We start from the raw sequence: 23,372 nt of genomic DNA on the forward strand, positions 1-23,372 counted from the left end.
AAAAAAAAAAAAAAAACCAACCAAAAACAAAACACTAAAACTGAGCTCAGACCTGAGGGGCCTCACCGGGAGGCAAGAAACATGAATCATGTCCCATTTGTGAAAAGGGGCCACCAAGCCACAAGAAAAGATATTTGAGGAATGTGAACCTTGCAGTAGAGCCTAAAGAAAAGCAGATTCTAGAAATATAACTCTGCCATAAAATCTTAACGTTCTGTTTTCCTTCTCTTTTCTCACCTCTTCTGACACTTGATGTAAAGAGTGAAGTCAATTGAAAAGAAATCATTTATAAACCAGATCCTTGGTGGGCTGTTTGAGAAAAGATCTCTGTGAATAAACCGAAGGAAACATTGGGAACAGCATGCTTATGGCAGGGATTTTACACACTTCATTGTAGGAAGCCAGCCCACCCAGCCTGCCAGCCCATTAGAGACTATCCAAAAAAATGGATTATTAAGGAACTACAATTAGGGAACTACTAATGCCTCCCAAATCCAAGCAGAGCCTAATCCAGCTTGTATACCTCCCTACTTCCCTGTCCCGTCCCCCACCCCTACCCCCCACCCCCACCAGGTGCGGGCCTGTTTCTCCTTAGCCACACAAGCAACCCACTTTTAAACCTGAGGTTTGGAATGTTTCCCCCCTTAATGTCAATTGATCGCTCTGATTGTTTGCTTACAAATGTAATAAGTATGCTCAAAAGGAAAGCAGTCAAACCTGTGATTTATGTGAGCAAGTGTCTAATTTAAAATTAGTATGGTACAAACTGTTAAGGTGAAAGAAATCATCATATTCCTGAATTATAATAATGTTAAAATAATCTTAGACTAAAAAGGCTCAAATGAGAGAATTTTCACACTTTACTTTGGAGGCACTAAGGCAAACTCTAGAAATGTTCAGTTAGTGATATAGAATTAGTCAGGAAGAGAAATTAAGTTATGACAAACATGATAGTGCTTTAACGGAGAGAACTTTTTACAAAGATGGGTAAATTTGGAAATGTTGCATGCTCATTGACAAATGTACCCAAAAGCTATCACTACTCCAGTAAATTTCTGTAATTGATGCCTAAAGAACAGTTTGAATAGGAACAGTATCCCCCACTGTGTTAAGATCCTGCTTTAGAGTGAGAACCAAGAGTTGTTTATTTAGTGAGGATTCAAAAAAATTAAAAAGCAGCACTGCAGGTCCATTCAGTTCATCATGAGGCCTGCAACTTTGCCTTCCATGTTCTCCATCTGTTTACATCTTTCCTAACACAAGGCTTTGGGGATACTCAGTCTTTGCCTAAGTCCTCACCAAAGCTAGGCCAATTCTCAAAGAAAAAGCAGCCTTTTTCCACTAGAGATCTTTTTAAAAGACGAGATACAGTGGATTGAAATGTCCTCACATGAACTTACAGGCTTAATGAGTCTTGGTGCTAAAAAGCTGGAGACAGACCAAGGCAGAGAGGCCAACAGAGATTTGGCATACAAAGGAGGGAGAACCCTACATAGCAGGCCTATCAAATTCTTACCAGCCTATTAAGGCCAAAGTGTGCAATGGTGAGAAGATTTGAGGAGGCAACTGAGGGAGGGCCCTAAATAAAGATTTGCGTGTATGCTACCACCACGAGTTAATCACCTACAAAAAGAGAACTGGAAGATGTAGATTGTTCTGCAAGAGTTGCTTCATCATAAAGATGAATTTGTGAATATTGAAAAAAGAAAGGATGACAGGAGACACCTGCTTGGAATCACAATATGAGATGGCAATACATTTCATAAGCTGCACCTATTGTTCCAATGTCTCATCTGCTTAATGACAACTTTCTAAGTATCCCAGTTTTAATTAAAAAATATCTGCTTACTTTACTTGGAAAGGGATATCATGCTTGGAAAGGTGGAGGGTGAATGGAAGAGAGGAAGACCTTCAATGTAGTGGATTGGCATGGTGACTGCAGCAATGGACGAAAGTGCATTAGAGATGATGAGGATAAGACAGGATTCAGGTCTGATGTTCAAAGCGTTGTTAGGAGTCATACTCAAATCAATGACACCTAACAACAGCTACTCTTACTAAGCCATTGAGTCGAATTACTCTCATTTCCCTTTTAATAGTTCAAGAACATCACACAGTCTCTTTTAGATAAGGTTATCGTTGTTCTCAGGCACCTTCAAGTCTAGTAGGATCAGATGAACTACAGATCTGAACCGTGTCCTCTCCTGTGTTTTCTCATGATTTCTGACACACTCAAGCCATGGCAGCAGTCACTGTGTCAGATCCTCTGATTGAGGGTCTTCCTCTTTCATTGACCTTTCACCTTTCTAAGGATGATGCCCTTCTCCAAAAATAGTCTCTCCTAACAACAGGCCCAAAGATGTGAAACGAAGCTTCATCATCTTTGCCTCCAAGGAGCATTCTGGTTGTACTTTCTCCAAAGTATATCTGTTCTTTTCACAGTCTATGGCATATTCAGTACTTTCCTCCAACACCACAGCCCCAAAGGCCTCAATTCTTCTGCCATCCTTATTCACTGCCAGATGCATAGCAAGTAATTAAAAAGACTATGGCCTGAATCAGGTGAATGCACCTTAGTCCTCAAATTGACATCATTGCTCCTCAGTAATTTGGACAGATAAATGACAGCAGACTTTCTCAACACTATATACCTCCAGAACTCCTGACTACTGGTACCAAGGGTGTTGATTGTGGATCCAAGCAAGAAGAAATTGTTAAACAAAGATTAGTTGGATAAATTATGAAAACTCTCAGCACCGTCAGGTGTAGTTTCTCTATTTGTGTCTAACACAACAACTCATCCCTGACTCAAATAATAACTTTCAGTATAAGATTTTCCATTATCGTTTTTATCTTCCTGGGAGTCATGGAGTTGTTTTGTTTTGCAAACACATTTTCATGGAGTACAAAGTCTGACCATGTTAGTCAGCAAATAAGTGACCAATAAAGAATGTCTTAGTGGATTTTTATCTCAGTTCTCGTGTTGATGAAATAATTTTCTGAAGATAAGGAATCGGTTGGCAAATACTTATTTATATCACTGTTGACGTCTGAGCTGCTTGTTCTAAGGAGATCTTGCCATGGATTCCTGTCATGATTGCAGCATGAGATATGGCGTGCCACACATCCGTCTTTGCAGACAGTTTGGGAATTGACGGTGCAGATTTTTTTGTGGAGACATTTTGTTACATGGAGAACTTGTAAAACATTGACTGGGCACTGTAGAGCATCAAATTCAGCACCCAGAGACCCGGAGAAGAGCATTAAGGCAGGATTCCTGATCTTAAAGAATTTTATAATATGAATGAGGATTGAACTCACACACAAAATGGCTAAATTATGGTGTAAAATAGTGTCTGAGTTAAGTGCATAAATGGCTAAAATTATACTGAAAGCAAATACCACTATTCTTTCATCTCCCTGTCTTCAAGGGCTGTCAATTCTTTATAAAAATCATGTGTGTGTAGAGAAAGCACTGTGACAGCTCTGACTAGGGGGAAAGTTACAAGTAATCACTAATTACCAGGTTGGTGGTGCTTTTAGATACTGTTAAGTGTTAACTCATAACGACTCTATGAGCCACAGATGAGACTTTGCCTTATCTTCAGCCATCCTCCCGACCACAACCATCCTCAAGCCTGTAGCTGCACTCACCGTCAATCTCGATGTTACTTTCCCTTTACTTTTCCCAGTGTGATGTCTTTCTGCCTCCTGACCTGTTCAAGATGTGTGAGGTGAAGTTTCATCATCCTTGCCCCTAAGGATGGCTCTATCCACATCATTAGTGGAGACTGTACTGTGAGAAAGCAGCTCCTCCCTTTCCACATCCTGAGTGTCTTCCAACCTAAGGGGCTCATCTTCCACCTTATCAGATGATGTTCTGCTCCTGTTCTTGGGGTTTTCAAGGGCCTGTTATTTCAGAAGTGGATGGTCAGGCCTACTTCTTAGTCAGACTTAGCCTGACTACTATTATGAAATGTATCTGCCATGAGTGACTCTGCTGATATCTGGAAGACTGCAGCATCACAGCAATCCACAAGCGACCAAAGAATGGCAAACTGACAGACGAATGGCAGGATGGCTAGATAACTTGGGTAGAAATCTTAGCTTTGGCTGTCAACTTATTCAGAAAGCATTTATGACAGACCTATTAAGTGTCAAAGTGTTTGCATAGAATAAATAGGTGATACACTCACTAACCTAAAGGTTGGCAGTTCAAACCCACCCAACAGCCCACAGCAAAAAATCCCTGGTAACTGGTATTATAATGATTATAGCCAAAAAAAACTCCACGGAGCAATTCTGCCCTGTTGACACATACAGTGTTAGATTAAGTTGGAATTGACTTGACAATGAGCTTGGTATTTGGTATTAAGAACCAACTCATGGTCTAGTGCAAACAATTCAAATATAAATAGAAAGCATCTTTGAGATGCTTTTGATTTTGATCAAGGAACACATCCAGAGGCAGAGTAAGAGTGCAGTGGTTAAGTAATGGATGGGTGAGACGTAAGCACATTTACTAAGAAACAAGGAAAAGAACCCACTAACTCTTTCTGGAGGGTTCCAAACAGCTTCCCAGAGAAAAATGCCACAGCAGATTAAATGTGGGTAATGAGGGAATGAGAGGAAATTACATCATCACAGAGGTCAAGGTTATTGTTTTCAGAAGCATCACTCTGGGCCTCCAGTGCTGTCAGACCAAGTTTTTTTATTCACAGATGATCAAGCTTATTAAGGAACAAACTTTTCTGCCCAGTTTTTGATCACAGGCTAGACAAGAGAAAGCAAAAGGGGAAAATAAAATTCATTCATGCTGTGGCTCGTTGGCAGCCCCGGTATAGGCACTGATAGGCACACAGTGATACACTGACTTTGACTATGTCATATTCATACTTGACTTTTGGCCTATTTCCAATAACAATGATGAGAACAGCGAGTGATATGGAGTGCCAAGCACCAAGCAAGAGACAGACACTGAATTGGATGCTTTATGGTATTCTGTCACTGGAATCTCCAGGGAACCTATGAGGTAATTGGTTTTAGCTGCCAAAGAACTGCCACCAACTCAGAGCAAGTTGGGAATGACAGAATGAAGCACTAGCTGGTTCTACTCTGACATCATGATTAGTGCCTGACTGTACTATCATGGTTCACGGGGTTCCAATGACCAGTTTTAGTAGTATATAGCACCAGGTCTTTCTCCCTAATCTGTCTTAGTTTGGAAGATCCAGTGAAAACAGACAAGTCTCGACCGAAAGACTAACCAGCAGTGGTTATGTCTGAGGTGCAATGACTGAGAACTAACTCAAACTCCTGGAGAAAAGGTGAGAATTGCTGCACCATCACTGTTCCAGATACATTTTCTCTATTTTATAGATGAGGGGAGAGATTAACACTGCAGTACCTGCTATGTTTCAAGAACTAAACAAAGAATTTTTTATGTGAGTATAAATGAGTTCATTGGAGCCCAGAGAGTTAAGAAACTTTTCTAGGGACAACATGATTAAAATAAAGCATCTGTCCTTTCAACCAGGTTGAACCATATGTGATTTAATTACTTGCCTGGTTTGGTTCTATTAACATGGCAATTTTCTATGATTCAACCTGTGATATATAAAATACACTCATTTTCCAGTCTATAAAGTGTCTTTTCATAAATATATATTTCTGTATAGTTAAAATTAAACAGACAAAAGGAGAACAAGGGTGAAAACAAATGAGAAAGAGCAACTGAGAGAAAAATAATCTGAAGATTAGAAACTAAACCACAAGGAAGAAAGAGCACCTTTGTACAAATTATGTAAGATAATAAATACAATCATCCAATAGGATTTGGTTTTCCACAGCCCTTAGATAAATTCTTTTTATGTGCGATGATAGAAGGGACCATAGAGGTTATCTGCACACTGGCTTTGCAAGAAAGCAATGGAAAGAATAACAATGAATTTGGTCTTGTTTCTATAACTGAAAATCACTATAACCTTGAACTAAGCAGGAGCCAAGGATGCATATCCAGATACTTGCAGGGTTGTTTAGAAGCAAAAGCAACTACTTCTATGATGCCAACAGCATCCCTGAGGGGACACATGAACTCCTCAAATGAAAAATTGCAATGTTAGACTCCAGAATGTAGGAGCAATATCTTGAGCATCTTATCAACTAAGGATCAACTAGACCTCCTGGAAGAAATGACAATAGAAACTGTAGAATCATCCAGCCCCTGGAAGAAAAATGCCCAGATGTGTGGAGACATGAAGAGGTAGGACAGAGTTGGGAAGGCATTGTCTGGTCATTACAGAGAGGAAAAGGAGAAACTCAAAAGTCAATGGGATCACCCCCAAGTCCTCCAGCTCACTGCCAAGGAATCAAGTGGCAAGTCATTTAAAAAGAAAGACTGTAAAAAAGAAAGAAGGGGGGGAAGGAGAGCATACAGAATGCTCAGAGGAAAGCCCACCTAAAGTTTAATAAAAGTTGTAATTAGAAGATGACTCTTCCCCAATTTTAAGTGCCCTAGTGAAAGCAGGGTTAGAGAAGTAACAACTGCAGAGGGATCAAGAGCATCAACTACAGAAGCTGGTATAGGGTGGTGAAATGCCTGACACAGGACTCAGAACAAAGAGCAGGGCAGTTACAACCTGAAGGCTGAGGGAACAAAAGGATATCCATGAGTAAAGGTCATTCATTAGGAGAGGGGTTTGATTCTCATATAACTAGGATGATTTAGTCCCTGTGTTAAAAAGAGATATAAAGGAATAGAATTCTATTAGTAAAGGTCTGGAAACTCTAGACCCCCTAAGGCATTCCCGTTTAAACAAACCCAGGGGAAGTCTTCCTGGCCTGGTTTTGATGGCAGAATAAGGAAAATCAGGAAACATGTGTGTTGGCATTGTGTTCTTTTGTCATACGAATTCAGTCTCTATGTTGAGTTCAAGAAGCTAGACTCTATGAAGAAGAATGTGGCCTTTGAAAACTGGACAATGACAAAGGATGACAGAAGAATTTATGCCTTTGAGTTCTGATGTTGGCAAAAAGTAGCAAATATTCCACAAATTGCCAAAAGAACAACAAGATATGTCTTAGAGAAAGTGAAAACAATGCTTGTTGGAGGCAAGGATGGCCAAGTTTTGTCTTACATGCTTTGGACATGTTGCTAGGAAAGGACAGAACAGGGTTCAAATCTGCTGTTCATAGAGTCATGATGAGTTGTACTTGACTTGACAGTACCTAACATCAACAACAACATGGAAGTACATGCCAGACAAAGAGACTTAATAACGCTCATACACCGCTCTCTTAAGCTTACTTTTTCTTTATTGTTGTTATGTGTCATCAAGTCAAAACTGATTCATAATTGATCCTCCAGCAGACATTAACTGTGAGGTTATACCTTGCCAGGGTCTCCCCACAGCAATGCCAGTCTCTCCACAATCTCTCCACCACTATTGTCACTGAGATCTCAGTCTAGTGTGGAAAGCATTCTTCTTCTATTAGCTCCAAAGCTGTTGATGATTTGCAAGACCATGTGTCCAAAGTTAAGGTGGCTGGAGAACAGCAGGGCCTAAAGTAATAGCTATAAAAGTCAACTTCTAAACTAAAACTACACCTATCCTTATCCTGTGCAAAGCTTTCATCTCTGACACACTTAAGCCCATAGCCACAGTCACTGAATCAAATCTATCTTGTTAAGGGTCATAATCTCTTTCTAGACTATAGTCTTTATGAAAGTAGAACATTTGCTCTTTCTCCAGCAGAGCCTCTGGTAAATTCAAACTGCCTACCTAGTGGATAGCAGCTGAGTGCTTAATTCTTGCACCACCAGAGTTCCTTAAGACAGAGAAGATGATAAAAAAAACACAGTTCAAGAATGAGTATCAGTTATGCCTACAGCTGCTATGTACATATATGTGATTTACATCTTACACATCTCATTGGCACGAGCAAGTTTAGGGAACTGTTAAAGATTTCAATGGCAAACTCCCACTTTCAGAAGTAAACCAAAGTCATTTCCCTTGATTCTACATTTACAAAACGGAGGAAGGTGAAAAAGAAACCATATATTGGATAAAAAAGAAGAAAAGTAATTAATTTTAAATTTAATCTCTTTGATTCTAAAATAAAGTCTTTACCAGATTCCATACAGTAGATGGAAGAATTAATCTGTTTTCTAAAATTTCATAACTATGCACTATCTGGAAGGAAAAATCTATTTTTCATTTCTTGTCTTTTGTATCCTAAAAACAAAAAGACAAGGAAGTCTTTTCTCTAAAATTGTTGTTGCTGCTATTTAGTTATGACTCACAGTGACCCTATGAACAAAAGATCTGAACCTTTTTCTCTGTCCTGCACCATCCTCACACTTCCTGACACACGGAGCCCATTGCAGCAGTCCCCATGTCAATCCATCTGGTTGAGGGTCTTCCTCTCCTTCGCTGACCCTCCCCTCCTACTTCACAAAAAAATTCACAAATATTTAAATTTCCTCCAAGAGAGGAGCAATAGTAGAAAAGAAGGAAAATAGCACTTAGTTGCCCTGCTTACAATGCATACAGTGAAAAAGGAAATATCCCTTTAAATTGTGTCAGTTCTTGGTTTTACACTTCAAGAAACACCTAAAAGTGAGGAAATCTTTTCAGCCTACTATGCCAATAATATCACATTAAATTCTTGAGTATAAATATGATTTTGGCACAGCTCTGTTGAAAAGATCTGAGAATGCTGAAATACTAAAAAAATTTAAATTTTAAGAAATATTTCAATTTCTTGACATTCTTAGAATTATTATCTATCTATCTACCTATCATCTACCTATCTTCTTATAATTTAAAAAAGGGTAAGCCATGAGCATGCTTTTCCTCACTCATATATCTCTACTATTTCAATTGTATTTTTAATACAAATAATCTAAACTTACACATACTTTGGGCATATGTTAAGAGGGGCCAATCCTTGAAAAAGGACATCATGTTTGGAAGGGTGGAGGGTCAGCAAAAAAGAGGAAGACCCTCAACAAGATGGATTAACATAGTACCTCTAGCAATTGATTCAAGTATATGAGAGATGATGAGGATGGCACGGGAAGTGTGAAGGTTCTGATCCATTGTTCATATGGTAACTATGAGTAAAACTCAACTTGATGGCACCTAACAACAACAACAACAAACATATCAAAGAATCAGACTTATCTCATGAGTCTCTCTGCATTTTTCTCTTAATTAATTTGTGTTCCAATCACCACTAATTATTAATGGATCTTGATTGCAGATTAAGAGAAATTATAGAGGTCAGCTAATGGCTCTCTGTACAGGGTTTTTATATCAGTTTCCTAGTGGCATTACCATGAAGCCACCAAAAGCACCTTGCTTCTCCATGCCTCTTCCTTGAAGGAGGGATTGCCCTAAATAGTTGGTATTGCTACTAGGTGCCACTGAGTCAGTTCTAATTCATAGTTACGCTATAGGTTGTTGTTGTTGGTTTGTGCCATCAAGTTGACTATGACTCATCTAGACCCTAAGCACAATAGCTCTGACTCATTCTCTATTCTGAGCCAATTTCACTGACTCTGACACACCTACTCTTACTACCGAGTTACTGTGTCAATCTATCTCATCTGGGGTTGTCTTCTTCTTTGCTGTCCATCAGCCTTTCCAAGCTTGATATCCTTCTCCGAAGACTGGTCCCTCCTGGCTGCATGCCCAAAGTATGAGAGACAGAGTCTCAAAAAACTTACCTCAAAGGAACAAGTTGGTTTCACCCTCTCCACAGCAGACCAATTAGTTCTCTTGACAGTCTATTCAATACTCTTCTCCAGCACCACAATTCAAAGGCATCATCTATTCATCGACCAGCTATCTCTAATACTTAGCAAGTCATTGTGAAGATCATGGTCTGTATCAGGCACACCTTATTCTCTAGTTTTTTCTATCATGATGCTACCTGTTGGCACAGTGGTAAGAATCTTTGTTTAACTGATGTTGAGTTTGAATCTATACTGAAGACTACAGTCCTTGACCCTCTGCAGCAAATGTTTCAGGCACTCCTCAGTTTTCAGCAAGCAAGGTGTGCCATCTGTATAATGCAGATTATTGATGAGTCTTCCTCCAATGCTAATGTCACATTCCTCTTCATAAAGCCCAACCTCTTGAATCATCTGTTCTTCATACAGATTAAAAAGGTATAGAGAAAGGACATACCCTGACACACTCATTTCCTGATTTTGAACCATGTAGTATTTCCTTGCTCTGTTCTGAAGAGTGGTCCAAGCATAGGTTCTGCTACCTCTATACAACAAAACAGAATACTACTCAGTCCTGTGCCATCCTCCCAGCATCAGCTGTGATTGAGATGATCATTTTGACCACTGTGTCAATTCATCTCATTGAAAATCTTACTCTTTGTCAATGGTTCCATTTTACTAACTATGACCTTCTTCATGGAATGTTCCCTGCTTATATTACACGTCCAAAGAATGAAATGAAGCTTCTGTTTTCTCAACACCAGAAACTATCCTGGCTGCACGTCTTAGTAAATCAGACTGAAATTTGTCAGGGTAAGGCTTCTAGCCTTGAAAATGTGAACACTAAAATAAAGCTAGAATTGGAGGATTATAGGACACTAAATTCAAACAAGAACACATGAAAGCTCTAAAATTTAATCTCAATTGCACTGTCTATGAAATGCTAGAAATTCTACATTCTATATGTATGTATAAAATAAATCTGTATCATCTATTGTCTCATTTGCTTACTAGTAAACCATCTTTAAACAATTAAGAAATCTGTTTTAGTGTAATTAAAATAGTAATTCAAGTTGTTGTTGTTGTTGTTATGTTGTTAGGTGCCATTGAGTTGAATGCACTCATAGAGAACCTATGCACAACAGACCTGAATTCTATACTATCTTGTATCATTCTCATCATCTCTGACCCACTCGAGACTATTGCTGCAGTCATTCTGTCAATCCATTTATTTCAGGATCTTCTTCTTTTGCTGACCCTTCATTCTTCCAAGAATGATGTTCCTCCCTCTCCAAGGATAGTCTCTCCTCGCAATATGTCCGAAGTATGACAGATAGAGCTTTGCCATTCTTGTCACTAAGGAGCACCCTGGCTGCACTTTTTCTAAGACATACTTGTGGGGTTGTTGTTGTTTTGTTTTCATTTGCTTCCCCCCCTCCCCATTATGAGGAGAAACGGCTTCAGATAACCATTAATAATCAGAATGTGGAATTTACAAAGTATAAGCATAGGGAAATCGGAAGCTGTCAAAAACGAAATAGAATGCATGAAGATTGACAATTTTGATGTCAATAAAAGCATCAGTGAACTGAAACAGACTGGCATGGATCAATCTGAATCAGACAATTATATGATCTAATATGTCTGAAATGGAAAACTGAGGAAGAATGGTACTGCATTCTTAGTTACAAAGAAAATGTCAAGATGTATCCTACAGCACAATGTTGTGAGTGACAGAATAGGATCTGAACACGTACTAGGAAACCCTGTTAATACATGTGCCAACAATAAATACATGTGCCAGCAACTAAAGCCGAGGAGGAGAACATTGAGGATTTCTCCAATATTTGCAGTCTAGAATTGACCAAATATGCAACCAAGATACATTAATAAGTACTGGTGACTGAAACACAAAAGTTAGAGGAAGGAATGATAGTTGGAAAGCACAGACTTTGTGAAAGAAATGAGGCTGGAGATAGAATGACTAGATTTTGTATGTTCAATAAGTTATTCATAACAATTATCTTTTTGGAAAAAAAACCCAACAACATAAAAGGCAACTTTACACATGGACCTCACCTGGTGGACTGCGCAAGAATCCAATTAACTATATTTGGGGAGCAAACCATTGGAACACAGTATCTGCAGTCGAAGCCAGACCAGGTGCTGACTGTGGAACAAACCACTAATTACTCATGTACAAGTTCAAACTGAAGCTGAAGAAAATGAAAACTAGCCAACAGGAGCCAAAATATGACCTTGAGTCTATCTTAGTTGAATTTAAGAATCATTTTAAGAACAGGTTTAAGGCACTGAACACCAATGATAAAAGACCAGAGAAACTGGGGGAGGACATCAAAGATATCATTCATGAATAGAGCAAAAGATCATTATAAAGGAGGAGAAAAGAAAAACCAGAATGGATGTCAGAAGAGACTATGAAAATTGCACTAAAGTGTCAAGAAAACAAAACGGAAGGAAGAAATTCCAAAGCAAAAGAGCTCAACAGAAGATTCAAAGGGCAGCTCAGGTAAACAAAGCAAAATACTGTAACGGCTGTGCAAGGAGCTGGAGTCAGAGAATAACAAGGGAAAAACTCGCTTGGCCTTTTTCAACTGAAAGAACTGAAAAACAAATTCAAACTTCAAGTTGCAACACTGAGAAATGTTATATGCAAAATCTTGAATGGGCCAGAAAGCGTTAAGAGAAGATGGAATACACAGAGTCACTGTACCAAAGAGAAACACAAACCCCAACATAGCAAAGTACAACAGGGTAGCAAACAACAAATTCTGGTGAGGTGGTGGAGAGATTCACTGCTGGTAGAAATATAAAATGGTACAAGTGCTATGGAAGGCAGTCTGTTACTTTCTCAAAAAGTTGGAAATAGATATATAATTTGACATACTTTTGGCAAGTAATGTCTATTGCTGGGTAATTTACAGAAGCAAAAAGATGGAAGCAGCCCATCAACAAACAAACAGACACAAAATCCATAGTATATTCACACAATGGAATATTACACAGCATTGGAAAAACAATGAACTCATAAAAGACTAAACAAGATAGGTGTGTCTGGAAGACATTATGCTTAATGAAATATATCAGTCACAAAAGTACAAATACTGCATAACCACTGCTATAAAATAGGACTGACATGGGGGGGGTTAGGGAGAAAATAGGAAAAGAGTTAATGAACACTGCACTGGAACTGATGAGGAGAAGAACTGGAAGAAAGGAATATATGATTAGACAGTATGTCTATGGCACAAGCTGGAACGAGTGGTGCAATAGAGAAGGTGACTGGAGAAGGGGAAGGGAGGAAAATGTGCAACAATGAATGAATGAATGAAAACAGCCTCTTGACAAGCCTTCACTAAAATCAGAATAATAATTTTTTAAAAAGAAACAAAAATAGATGGCTTTAAGAAACAGAACTCTTTTTTTTTTTTCATAATTTAAGAGGCTAGAAGTCCAAATTAAGGACACTAACACTAAGGGAAGCCTTTCTTTCTGTTGCCAATGATCTCCTCAGCTTCTGAGACTTGAATCTATGTTCATTTCTCTTCTACTTGTTGATTTTATCTCCTCTAAATAACAGAGTTACTAAATCAAATGGGAGGAGATTGTTCATCTCTTTTCTGTAGAACAAGGGAGGATTCAAACCACGTGCCTTTTGGGCTGTCAAGGCAGCTTCTTATATCTGGGCTTCCAGAGTTCCCTGACCCACATGTCTAGAGGGCATGATTTTCAACACATATTTTAGGGGACACAGTTCAATCCCTAGCAAAACTCATGAAACCTAAGGATATTAAAGGATTGTTAAAGTCCCTGGGTGATACAGTTAAGCACTCAGCTATTAACCAAAAGTTTAGCAGCTAGAACCAAGCCAGAGTTGTATTTGAGTGTCTTCTAGTCTATGTCCATGATTGAGCACAGTCATTGGCAATTCCATGCAGCACTGCTCAGTGCCACAACATGAAGTAAAGGCGTGAGTGGGAACTGACATCACAGAAACCAGTAACTGGTTGGCTTATGGATTATCGCTTGTTGAATACTAATGATTCTATGACCACAATATTACTTTTTTTTTTTTTAGAGGGAGGGAAAAAAAGAAACAAAGAAAGAAGAAAAGGAGAAAGAGAAGAAATGCTTCAGTGAGGGGAAAAAAGGACACAAGGATGCCAGTGAAAAAGAAAATAGACTGGAAATCTATTCTAAAATAGAAAACTACAACATAACTAATGTGGTTCAGAAAAGTATCATCAGTGGATAGTATACCCTATGGTTGAGAAGGTTTTGGTATATGAAGTGATTCTCACATACTCAGAGTACTTCTCACTAACTATAAAATGGGAAATGTGCAGCATCAATGCAGAAATCTTAGGGATACCACCTTCTCTACGTGATCAAAACTCTTATTTCAATAATGAGATGAGTAACACTATGTAACACACAAAGAAACTCGCATTAGCAACAGTATAATTTGTTCACCAAAGCCGTCTCACCTGAACCTAAGCATAAGGAAATAATTCTTGTTATTGCTATTGTTGTTGTTGTTGTGCTATAGAGTTGAGTACGACTTGTAGAAACCCTATAAACATGCCCTATCCTGGGCCATCTTCACCATCTCTGAGACACTAGAGCCCATTGCTGAACTCACAGCATCAATATATCTCACTGGGGGTCTTCCTCTCCTTCGCTGACCCTCCATCTTCCAAGCATGATGTCACAAGGAACAGTCTCACTTTGCTACAAGTGCAAAGCATGACAGACAAAGCTTCGTCATCTTTGCCTTCAAGGATCACTCTGGCTGTATACTTTCTAGGATGTATCTGTTTGTTGTTACTTAAGTCTAATTAGTCACAATGTATAGAAGTCCTACATTCAACAGAAGGAAACACTGTTCTATACTGTGTCATCTTCACAATCTCTGCTGACAATCCAGCTTATTAGTGGTCTTCCTCTTCCCTCCACTTTTGCCATGATGCCTGTCTTAAGACTGGCCCCTCCTGGACAACATGGCCAAAAAATATGACAAATTCAAATAGTGAAAATTCTACAAAATAAAAGCCCTGGATTTAAAGGGAAGAGGAATGATAGTGTTGTGAAAGATACAGCAGGCTGAAGAATGGATTCCTTTGAATTGTAGTGTTGAAGTTGAGTTGTTCAATTGTCATGAGTTTGTAGGCAAAGAATACTATCCATGGACTGCTAAAAGAACAAACCAATTTGTTTGAAGTACATGAAGCCAGGGTGGTCTTTAGTGGCAAAGATGGGAAGACTTCATTTCATATACTTTGGGCATAACATAAGAAGTAACAAGTCGATAGAAAAGGACTTGTAGAGAGTTGTCAAACAAGATGGCTGACACGTTGACTATGACAATGGACTTGAGGAGAGTGGAGATTGTGAAGATGGTGTAGGATCAGATAAGCTTCAGTCTGTGGGGTTACTATGAGTTCAAGTAAACTCAGTGACACCTAACAGCAACAAGTAGACAAGATCACCTAACACAATATGTGATCTTTGATTCGACGCTAGATTTTGTTTTAAACCAGCTATAAATTACTGGTTGACTGAGTACAAAAGAATGAAACCCTGTCTGATCCGGCACAATCCTTTCAATCTCTGCTGTGCTCAAGTTCATTCCTATAGTCACTGTGTCAACCCATCTTATCTGTTTTTCACTGTTAAATATCTTGAGGGGTCATGAAGGAGAATCTATTCTTAAGAGACATAGTGAGACATTTGACATTGGGTATCATGATGTGGGCATCTTACTTTCAACAGGATCAGGGGGGGGGGAATCATATAGAAACTTAAAAAAAGATATGACAAAGTAACAATCCAAGTATAGGGTATGTTGTTGTTGTTCGTAGGTGACACTGAATCAAGTATGATTCATAGCAACCCCATGAACAACGGACTGAACTCTGTCCTAACTCACGTCATCCTCACAATCTCGGACACTCTCAAACCCATTGCTACAGTCACAGTGTCAATGCCTCTGGTTGAGCGTCTTCCTCTCTTTCATCAAGCCTCCACCTTTCTAAACATCATGTCCTTCTCCAAGGAATAATCTCTCCAGACAACATGCCCAAAGTATGTGAGGTTAATCTCTAACCCCTTTGTCTCTAGGAGCACTCTCAAGTTGAACTTTTGCCAAGACCTCTTTGTTCTTTTGGCAGTCCTTGGGATTTTCAGTACTCTTCTCCAACACTATAGCTCAAAAACACCCATTCTTCCTCTGTCATCCTTATTCACTGCCCAGCTCTCTGATGCACAGCAGGTGACTGAAAAAAGCCCATGGCCTAAATCAGGTGAACCTTAGTCCTCAACTGACATCATTGTTCCTTACTGGAGAAGCCTCTAATTGCAGACTTCCCCATAGGGAATGTGGGTATTCATTATATTAATCTCACAACTATTCTGTAACTTTGACATATCTTCATGAAAAGTATAAACACTGGGAGGGGGGGAACCCACCACCCTTTTTTAAAAATGCCTGTAAAATTCTCTGGTGAAAAGTTATTTCTTTTACCCAAATAACTTTTTGCATGCACCAAGCTCCATCATTTAATTTTACAGGCACAAACAATTTACATCTAAAATTATTTCCACAGTCCCTCTGATACAGACCAGGGGCTGGCAAACATTTTCTGTAATGGGCCAGAGTAAATATTTGAGGCTTGGTGGTCCACACAGGGACACTTGTTCTGTTGCCTATCCATGTGTGTATTTATGTAACTGTTTGTGTGTATGTCTGTGCATGTTTATAAACCTTCACAAACGTAAAGCCATTCTTTACTTGTGGGCCAGGTCAAGAGGCAAAGAACTTTTGTTTTATGTTGCTCTTTTTTCCCTACTTGGCACAAGGTCTACATCACTGACCATTTAACCTCTAAAACCACCCAACACTTGGCTAAAGGAACAACAAGAAGAGAGAGGATTAGTAAAGGCACATATAGTACATTTGGCAGATGCATTCTAGCTTCTGCTTGTTGTTACTGTGTGTAAGGATGGTGGACAAATAACAATGATGTCACTGTATAATAGGATGGTGGACAAATAATTATGCACTTGGCTGCTTCTTAGCTTAGGTGGTTCAAACTCACTCACCCTATCATCGCAAAGGCATGCAGTTCTAATCTAAAGACATACAAATAGGATGGGAAATCTCCTCTTATGTGATTTACTGCCTCTGAGAACCTGACGGAGGGTCAGGTATGAGTCAGTTCTGAAGTGGCTCTGGTGACAGTCAAAGGGTGACTGGCATTCAGGAGCACAGAATACATAGATAAATATTGGTGTGTGGGTAAGTAAAAGAATACTCAAGTAACCATGTTTTCTCAGTCAGGGCACTCTGGTGGGGTAGTTTGTAGGGAGTTCCACTGCTAACTCAAAAGCTGGCAGTTCCAATCCACCAGTGGTTTCATAGGAGAAAGATGGTCACTCTCCTCCCATGTGATCTACAATCTCAGGGACCCAATGAAGGCCAGTTGTCAATTCATTCCCATCTGACAGCAGTGAGTTTGAGTTCTGAATGGCTCTGAAAGATTCGGTGATCCACTCCCATAAAGACTGCAGTGCAGAAAACACTAGAGAGCAATTCCAATCCATCACATGAGGCCACTGCAAGAGAAAAATCAACAACACCCAACAACAACAACAATTCCTCTAATTCACACCTTTGTGTGTAACTGTGCAGAATGCACACAGTCATATGGACTGTACTTCACAGGCAAAGAGAGGATACTCCAGGATGGATATTGATGCTGCTCGATGTACATGTCTTATATAGAGGCTTAAAGCATGAAATCTTTCTCTCCCTTCTCTGTAGCCTATAGCATGCAGAGATTCTCTGCTCTACAGCTGGTTTGAATTGCTCTAAATGACCCCAATTACAATGCTAGTCCCCTCCCTGATCCTAGTCTCCACTTTTAGGCTTTTCTCAAAAACTCTTTATTCAGGTTACTGGATTTTCCTCCCCTCAGACTGCCTTTGTATCACATTCTACCTTAACTAACTCCTTGCTAGAGACCAACTGTACAAACTAAGACTTGATTCCAGAACTCATAATCTTTTTTTTTTTTTTTCAAATTTCTACCTTTTCATTTTTTCCATTCACACTGTGTTTCATCTAATCCTTCCCATACACTGGGTCTTGTAAATTTAATCACCACTGATGTATGCTCACTGTTACCTCCACTGGATCTTTCCGTACAGATTTCATTTCTTTCAACTCACAACAGTGGGTATGGTCCTACTGGAGAGAGGACCATGTGTGTCTTGGATTATGTCTTATCTACCAAAACCTATAGGTATGTCAAATACCCAAATGATGTCAGTTTGAAGACTAATTCAAGGCCTGATCAGGTCTTGGTATTTTTAGCCACTTGCTATGTATCTGAGAGCTGAACAGTGAGTAAGTATGTCAGAAGACTTGATGCCTTTGAGCTGTGGTTTTGGTCTGCCAAAAGAACAATTGTGTCTTGGAGAAAATGCAATCAGAGTGCTCCTTGGAGGCAAAGATGACAAAGCTTCGTCTGACATACTTTGGGCATGTTGCTAGGAGAGACTATTCCTTGGAGAGGGACACCATGTTTGAGAAAGCTGAAGGGATGGCAAAGGAGAGGAATATCCTCAACCAGGTGGACTGACCCAGTGACTACAGCAATAGCCTTGAGTGTGCCAGAGATTATGAGGATGGCACTGGATAGGACAGTGTTCAGATCTAACAACAAACCCAAACAGCTGGGAGCTCTGGTGGCCCAGTGGGAAGGACCTAAGCACAATCTCAAAGGTATACAGTTCAAATCCACCAGCTGCTCCATGAGAGGAGGATAAACATTTGACTTCTTGTTGTTGTTGTTGTTATGTGCCATCGAGTCACTTACAACTCATAATGACTCTATGTCCAACAGCCCGGAACCCTGCTCTATCTTGAACCAACTTCAATTATTTCTGACACACCTACCCCCATTACCCCAGTCACTAGGTCAATTCATCTCATCCAGAGCCTTCCTCTCTTGTGCTGTCCCTCCTCTCTTCCAAGCATGATGTTTATCTCCAAGGATGACAGAAGAATTGATCCCTTTGAGTTGTGGTATAGGAGAAGAGTACTGAACATACCACAGACTGCCAAGAGAATTAATAGTTCTGCCCTGGAGAGGGTGAAAACAACATGCTTGTTGGAGGCAAGGATTTTGAAACTCTGTCTCACATACTTTGGACATGTAGCCAGGAAGGACTAGTCTTTGGAAAAGGATATCATGCTTGGAAGGGTTTACAACAGTGCAGGAGATGAAGACCCCAGATAAGATGGATTGACACAATAACTGGGGTAATAAGGGTAGGTGTGTCAGAGGAAGTGAGATTGACTCAGGATAGAGTAGGGTTCAGTGGTGTAGTCAACTTGACAGCACATAATCTGGTGCAATTAACTGCTTCTAAAAACCTTCTGTAAGATCAGCTCTGGGTCCCTTACGACTTTACAGCACACAACAACATAGGCCCTTTAGAGGTGTAGTCTGTAAAGTTTTGTGCTTATAAGCCAAAATGCCATGCCTTCCAGCAGTTAGACTCTACCAGTGACACCAAGGGAGAAAGATGGCCAAAGGCCTCCTTGCGATTTACAGCCCTGGAAATCAATGGAGGGTCAGGTACGAGTCACACCCATCTCCATGGCACTGACTCAGTCATAGACAATATAATTGTTATTGTTATAGTCCTCTCTCCCCCACCCCCATCTGCCCCCAGTTCTTGAATTCTATGTCAGTGCAATAATATAGAATAGGCTCTTGTGTCTAGCATTCTTTTTCCTGTTTGGGATCCACTTTGTATAGCTCAAACAGCATGGGTTCAGGAGCCTCAGTACTGGGTATTCAAGTCCTGACTTTACCTATTGCTAGTGCTATGCTGTTTGTGAAATCCCACTTCTTTGAGTCTTCCCTGCCCCCTCCCTCCCACCGTCCTAAGTTTGGTAAAATAAAATAAAATAAAATTACAACTCCATCTATTTCCTGTGCTTTCTATTTAGGGTATGGAGGGTACATTTTCTCAAGATTATGTGGATACGATGCTTTAAAATATTAATTCATATTAATTAAAAATTTCATTTTCTCATTGCTGTCAAGTTGGAATGCATTCATAGCTGACCCTCCAGCGAGTTTCCAGAGGCTGCAAATCCCACAGGAGGAGACTGGCCAATTATCTTTCTCTCACAGAGCAGCCGGTGGATTCAAATCACTTAGCTTTGACCTGGTAGCACATCTCCTTAGTCACTAGGCCAGCTATACAAATCCTAGTTATCATGCAGGGCCTTCCAACAGAATTCATACCAGCATCCTTTTTACTTTTCCTCCTTTAAAGAAAAATATACATCCACTGAATACTGTTTCCTTCTCTCCTCCCTCTCCGTCACCTTCCCCCAGCTTGTTTTCTGCCTTTATATCTGAATCAGAGTTTATCTCTTAGCTGAGTGGGCATTAGATTGTCATCTCTCTGCAGATAAGTCTCAATCAGCTTCACACACTTCCCTGTTGTTCTAACCAGTGAGGAGTTACCATCAGATAGATAGATCCCAACTCATGGTGCTTCCCTGTGTGTCAGAAGAGGTTTCCAAGAGCTGATTTTTCAAAAGTATGTTGCCAGGCTTTTCTTTCAAAGTTCCTCTGGATAGACTCCAAAGTGCATATTTTCAGTTAACAGCCAAACATGTCTCTGTAGCACCCTGGGATGTCGTTTTCTGTTCTGCTGCTGTGAGGTGCCATAAGGTACATTCTGACTCAGACTGATCCCATGTGTAACCAGTGCCTAATCCCCATGCTGTTCTCACACTTGTTACATTTGAACCCACTGTTGCAACCACTTTGTCAATCTATTTTATTGACTATAGTTCTCTATTTCACAGATTGCCATGTCTCTAGGGATTGGTGTCTCATGATAACATTTCCAAAGTATGAGAGACCAAAGTTCAACTTTCTCATTTTTAAGGAGAATTTTCATTTTACTTCTTTTATTTGGTTGTTCTTCTAGTGGTTGTTGTTATTGTTAGGGGCCATTGTGCCCAATACAATTCAGAGAGACCCTATGAAGAGTCAACCTGAACCCTACCCCCTTTTATACCATCCTCATCAATTGTGACACACTAGGGCCCTTAGCTGCAGTGACCGTGTCAATCCATTTCATTGGGGGGGGGGATCTTCCTTTTTTGCACTGACCCTCCATCTTTCCAAGCATGATGACCTTTCCCAAGGAATAGCCATCTATTGTGGTGCTGCCAACTGTCCCAGTGTGGGGGGAGGATTACAATGACTGTGAAAGAGTATGAGATGAGGAAATGTTCCATATTGGGTCTTGGTTAGAATATAGGTCCTATAAATGCCAAAATCCATTAGGCTGATTGATACAGGAACTATGCACTGCAATGTTAGCCTATTTCACCTTGATAAAACAAAAACAAGCTATTAAACTGCAGAATCCATTAAACAAATTCAAAATCTTGAGTTGACCTTCATCTGTCTGTAAGTATTAGGGCCATAATGGATTTTGTGATTAGAGTCACATCACAGGAAGCTCTAGAGCCCATTGTCACAGCAGAATGTGGTGACAAAGCCCAGATTCAAAGCAAAGAACATAAACACTGCAGTGATTGTCCAAACTTGAATTCTGCAAAGAGTATAAATGAAACACATGCAAAATCCTGTGAAGCACACCAGCGAACAATATTACCTGATATGCTTCTAAAATGTGTAAGTAAATAGATACACTGTGTTCACTTGAAACAAGCTGCTTTTGTTGGGGATCAAAAAGAGGGGGAAAGGCCACTTATGCCTCAATTTGGTCCACATCTTAACAATTACTGCACCCAAATTCCTACACTGCAAAAGTTGTCTGGAGCTGAGTAGCAACTATCAGAGGCTCCTATGTTTTTAATCAAACAGTATTCTCCATTGCTCCCTACAGCTACACAAAGACTCCCTCTCCTACAAGGAGCCTCCAGCCTGTTGTTAAATGCCATCAAGTCAACTTCAACCCATAGCAACTCTTCCTAACTACAGATACAAACCTTGCCCTATCTTGCACCAGTCTCATGATCTCTTGACATGTTAGAGCCCACTGTTCCAGTTACCTTTTTCAGTCTCAAAGTCAGGTCAAAAAAGAACATGCAAATCTTTACAGACCAACTGAATGGTATTGGAGTGTGCACTCACGTGAGGGTAATATGAGGGTGTGGTATGTACGTTTCGTACATGTATGTTGTGTTTGAGGAGATGTACTACACATGTTCTATATCTGTTTGTTTTATATGTGCAGTGTGTGTATATGTTACATGTGGAGACTGTGTGTGTGTGCGCACACACCCGTTTGATATAAACAACTGAATGCAAATTGTACTTACTCGCAAAGGAGGATCCCATTTTCCAAGCCTGTCCGAAAATCCTTATCACCGAAGCTTCTACCAGTTACTTGCTGTAAAATAAGCAGAAAGGGAGAATATAAATATTTCTCTTTAATCAGGAAGTTCAATGATTTTTTTTCCCCTTTTAATATTAAAGAGCCTAGAAACAGCTTATGGCATTTTAAGACTGGAGAAATCCTTTCAGGTCGGAGACTTCTCTCTATGATGTAGGTTTGCCCTGGTCAGCTAAACACAAAATTAGACCATTTCTTTAAAGCTTTCTTCCTACCTATTACCTTTCAAACCATCTGGTGGCTTAGTGGGAAAGAGTTGTACTGACAATGCAAAGGCACACAGTTCTAATCCACCAACTGCTCCAGAGGAGAAGGATAGACAATCACCTCTCATGAGATTCACTGCTTCTGAAAACCCACTAGATGCTCAGCTATGAGTTGGTTCTGACTAGACAGTAAACAACAACAATATGCTTTAAAAAAGATAGCCATCAGTGTATAACTCCCAGCACTGTTTGGGATCAGACCATTGAGACTTAAAGGGTATTTTTTGGTTGATAAATAGATTCCCAAGCCTTTCTTCCTTGCTAATCATAATCTGTAAACTCCACTGAAACTCATTCAGCATCAGATTACAGCAACTCGCATGCATCCACTGACAGGTGGGTGGTGGTTGTACTTGGAAGATAAAAAGTCTACCAGTGAACCGTCAATGTGCTTCTCAATGCCTCTACTCTCCAGCCTTGGTTCAAATCATCTTTCACCCAGGTGTTTCCTTCGTTTCCTGACTGAGTTCCCTGTCTCCCCATTTGCCTCCTTTCCTATATAGCCAGCAGAGTAATCCTGAACAACTACATCAGGCCAACTTCCAATAAAAAGCAGTTGTCATGGGTCACTTCTGATTCACAGCAGTCTAATGTACCTTGTTAAAGTAGATAGGTAAATGCCATATCATTTTTAACAGTTAATTTCATGAAAACACATCACTAAGGGGTTTTTTTCCCCCCCATCTAATGTGCCTCTGAGTAGCTTTAAGCAGATAATCTTTTAGTTAGCAGGGAATAGGTTAATCATTTTCATCACATAGGACTCTAGACCACGTCACTACTCTGCTCAAAACATCTTAATAGCTCGCCACATCACTTACAGAAAAAACAACAACAACAAACAAACAAACAAACAAAAAACCCAACAAACCACCAAACAAACAAAAACA

At 39.8% G+C, this 23,372-nt stretch overlaps 1 protein-coding gene across 1 annotated transcript in view; it reads right to left on the reverse strand.

Moving 5' to 3' along the window:
- Positions 1–23,372, reverse strand: part of LIMCH1 (LIM and calponin homology domains 1) — a 559,635-nt gene that overhangs the window by 320,278 nt on the left and 215,985 nt on the right. The window contains exon 2 of the mRNA XM_006898180.1: positions 22,143–22,213. Within this exon, the coding sequence (XP_006898242.1) occupies positions 22,143–22,213 (71 nt within the window). The remainder of the gene's footprint in view (positions 1–22,142; positions 22,214–23,372) is intronic.

The sequence above is a fragment of the Elephantulus edwardii genome, unplaced genomic scaffold (assembly GCF_000299155.1).
Source record: "Elephantulus edwardii isolate Elephantulus edwardi_28Jun2011 unplaced genomic scaffold, EleEdw1.0 scaffold00222, whole genome shotgun sequence".
Lineage (NCBI taxonomy): Eukaryota > Metazoa > Chordata > Mammalia > Macroscelidea > Macroscelididae > Elephantulus > Elephantulus edwardii.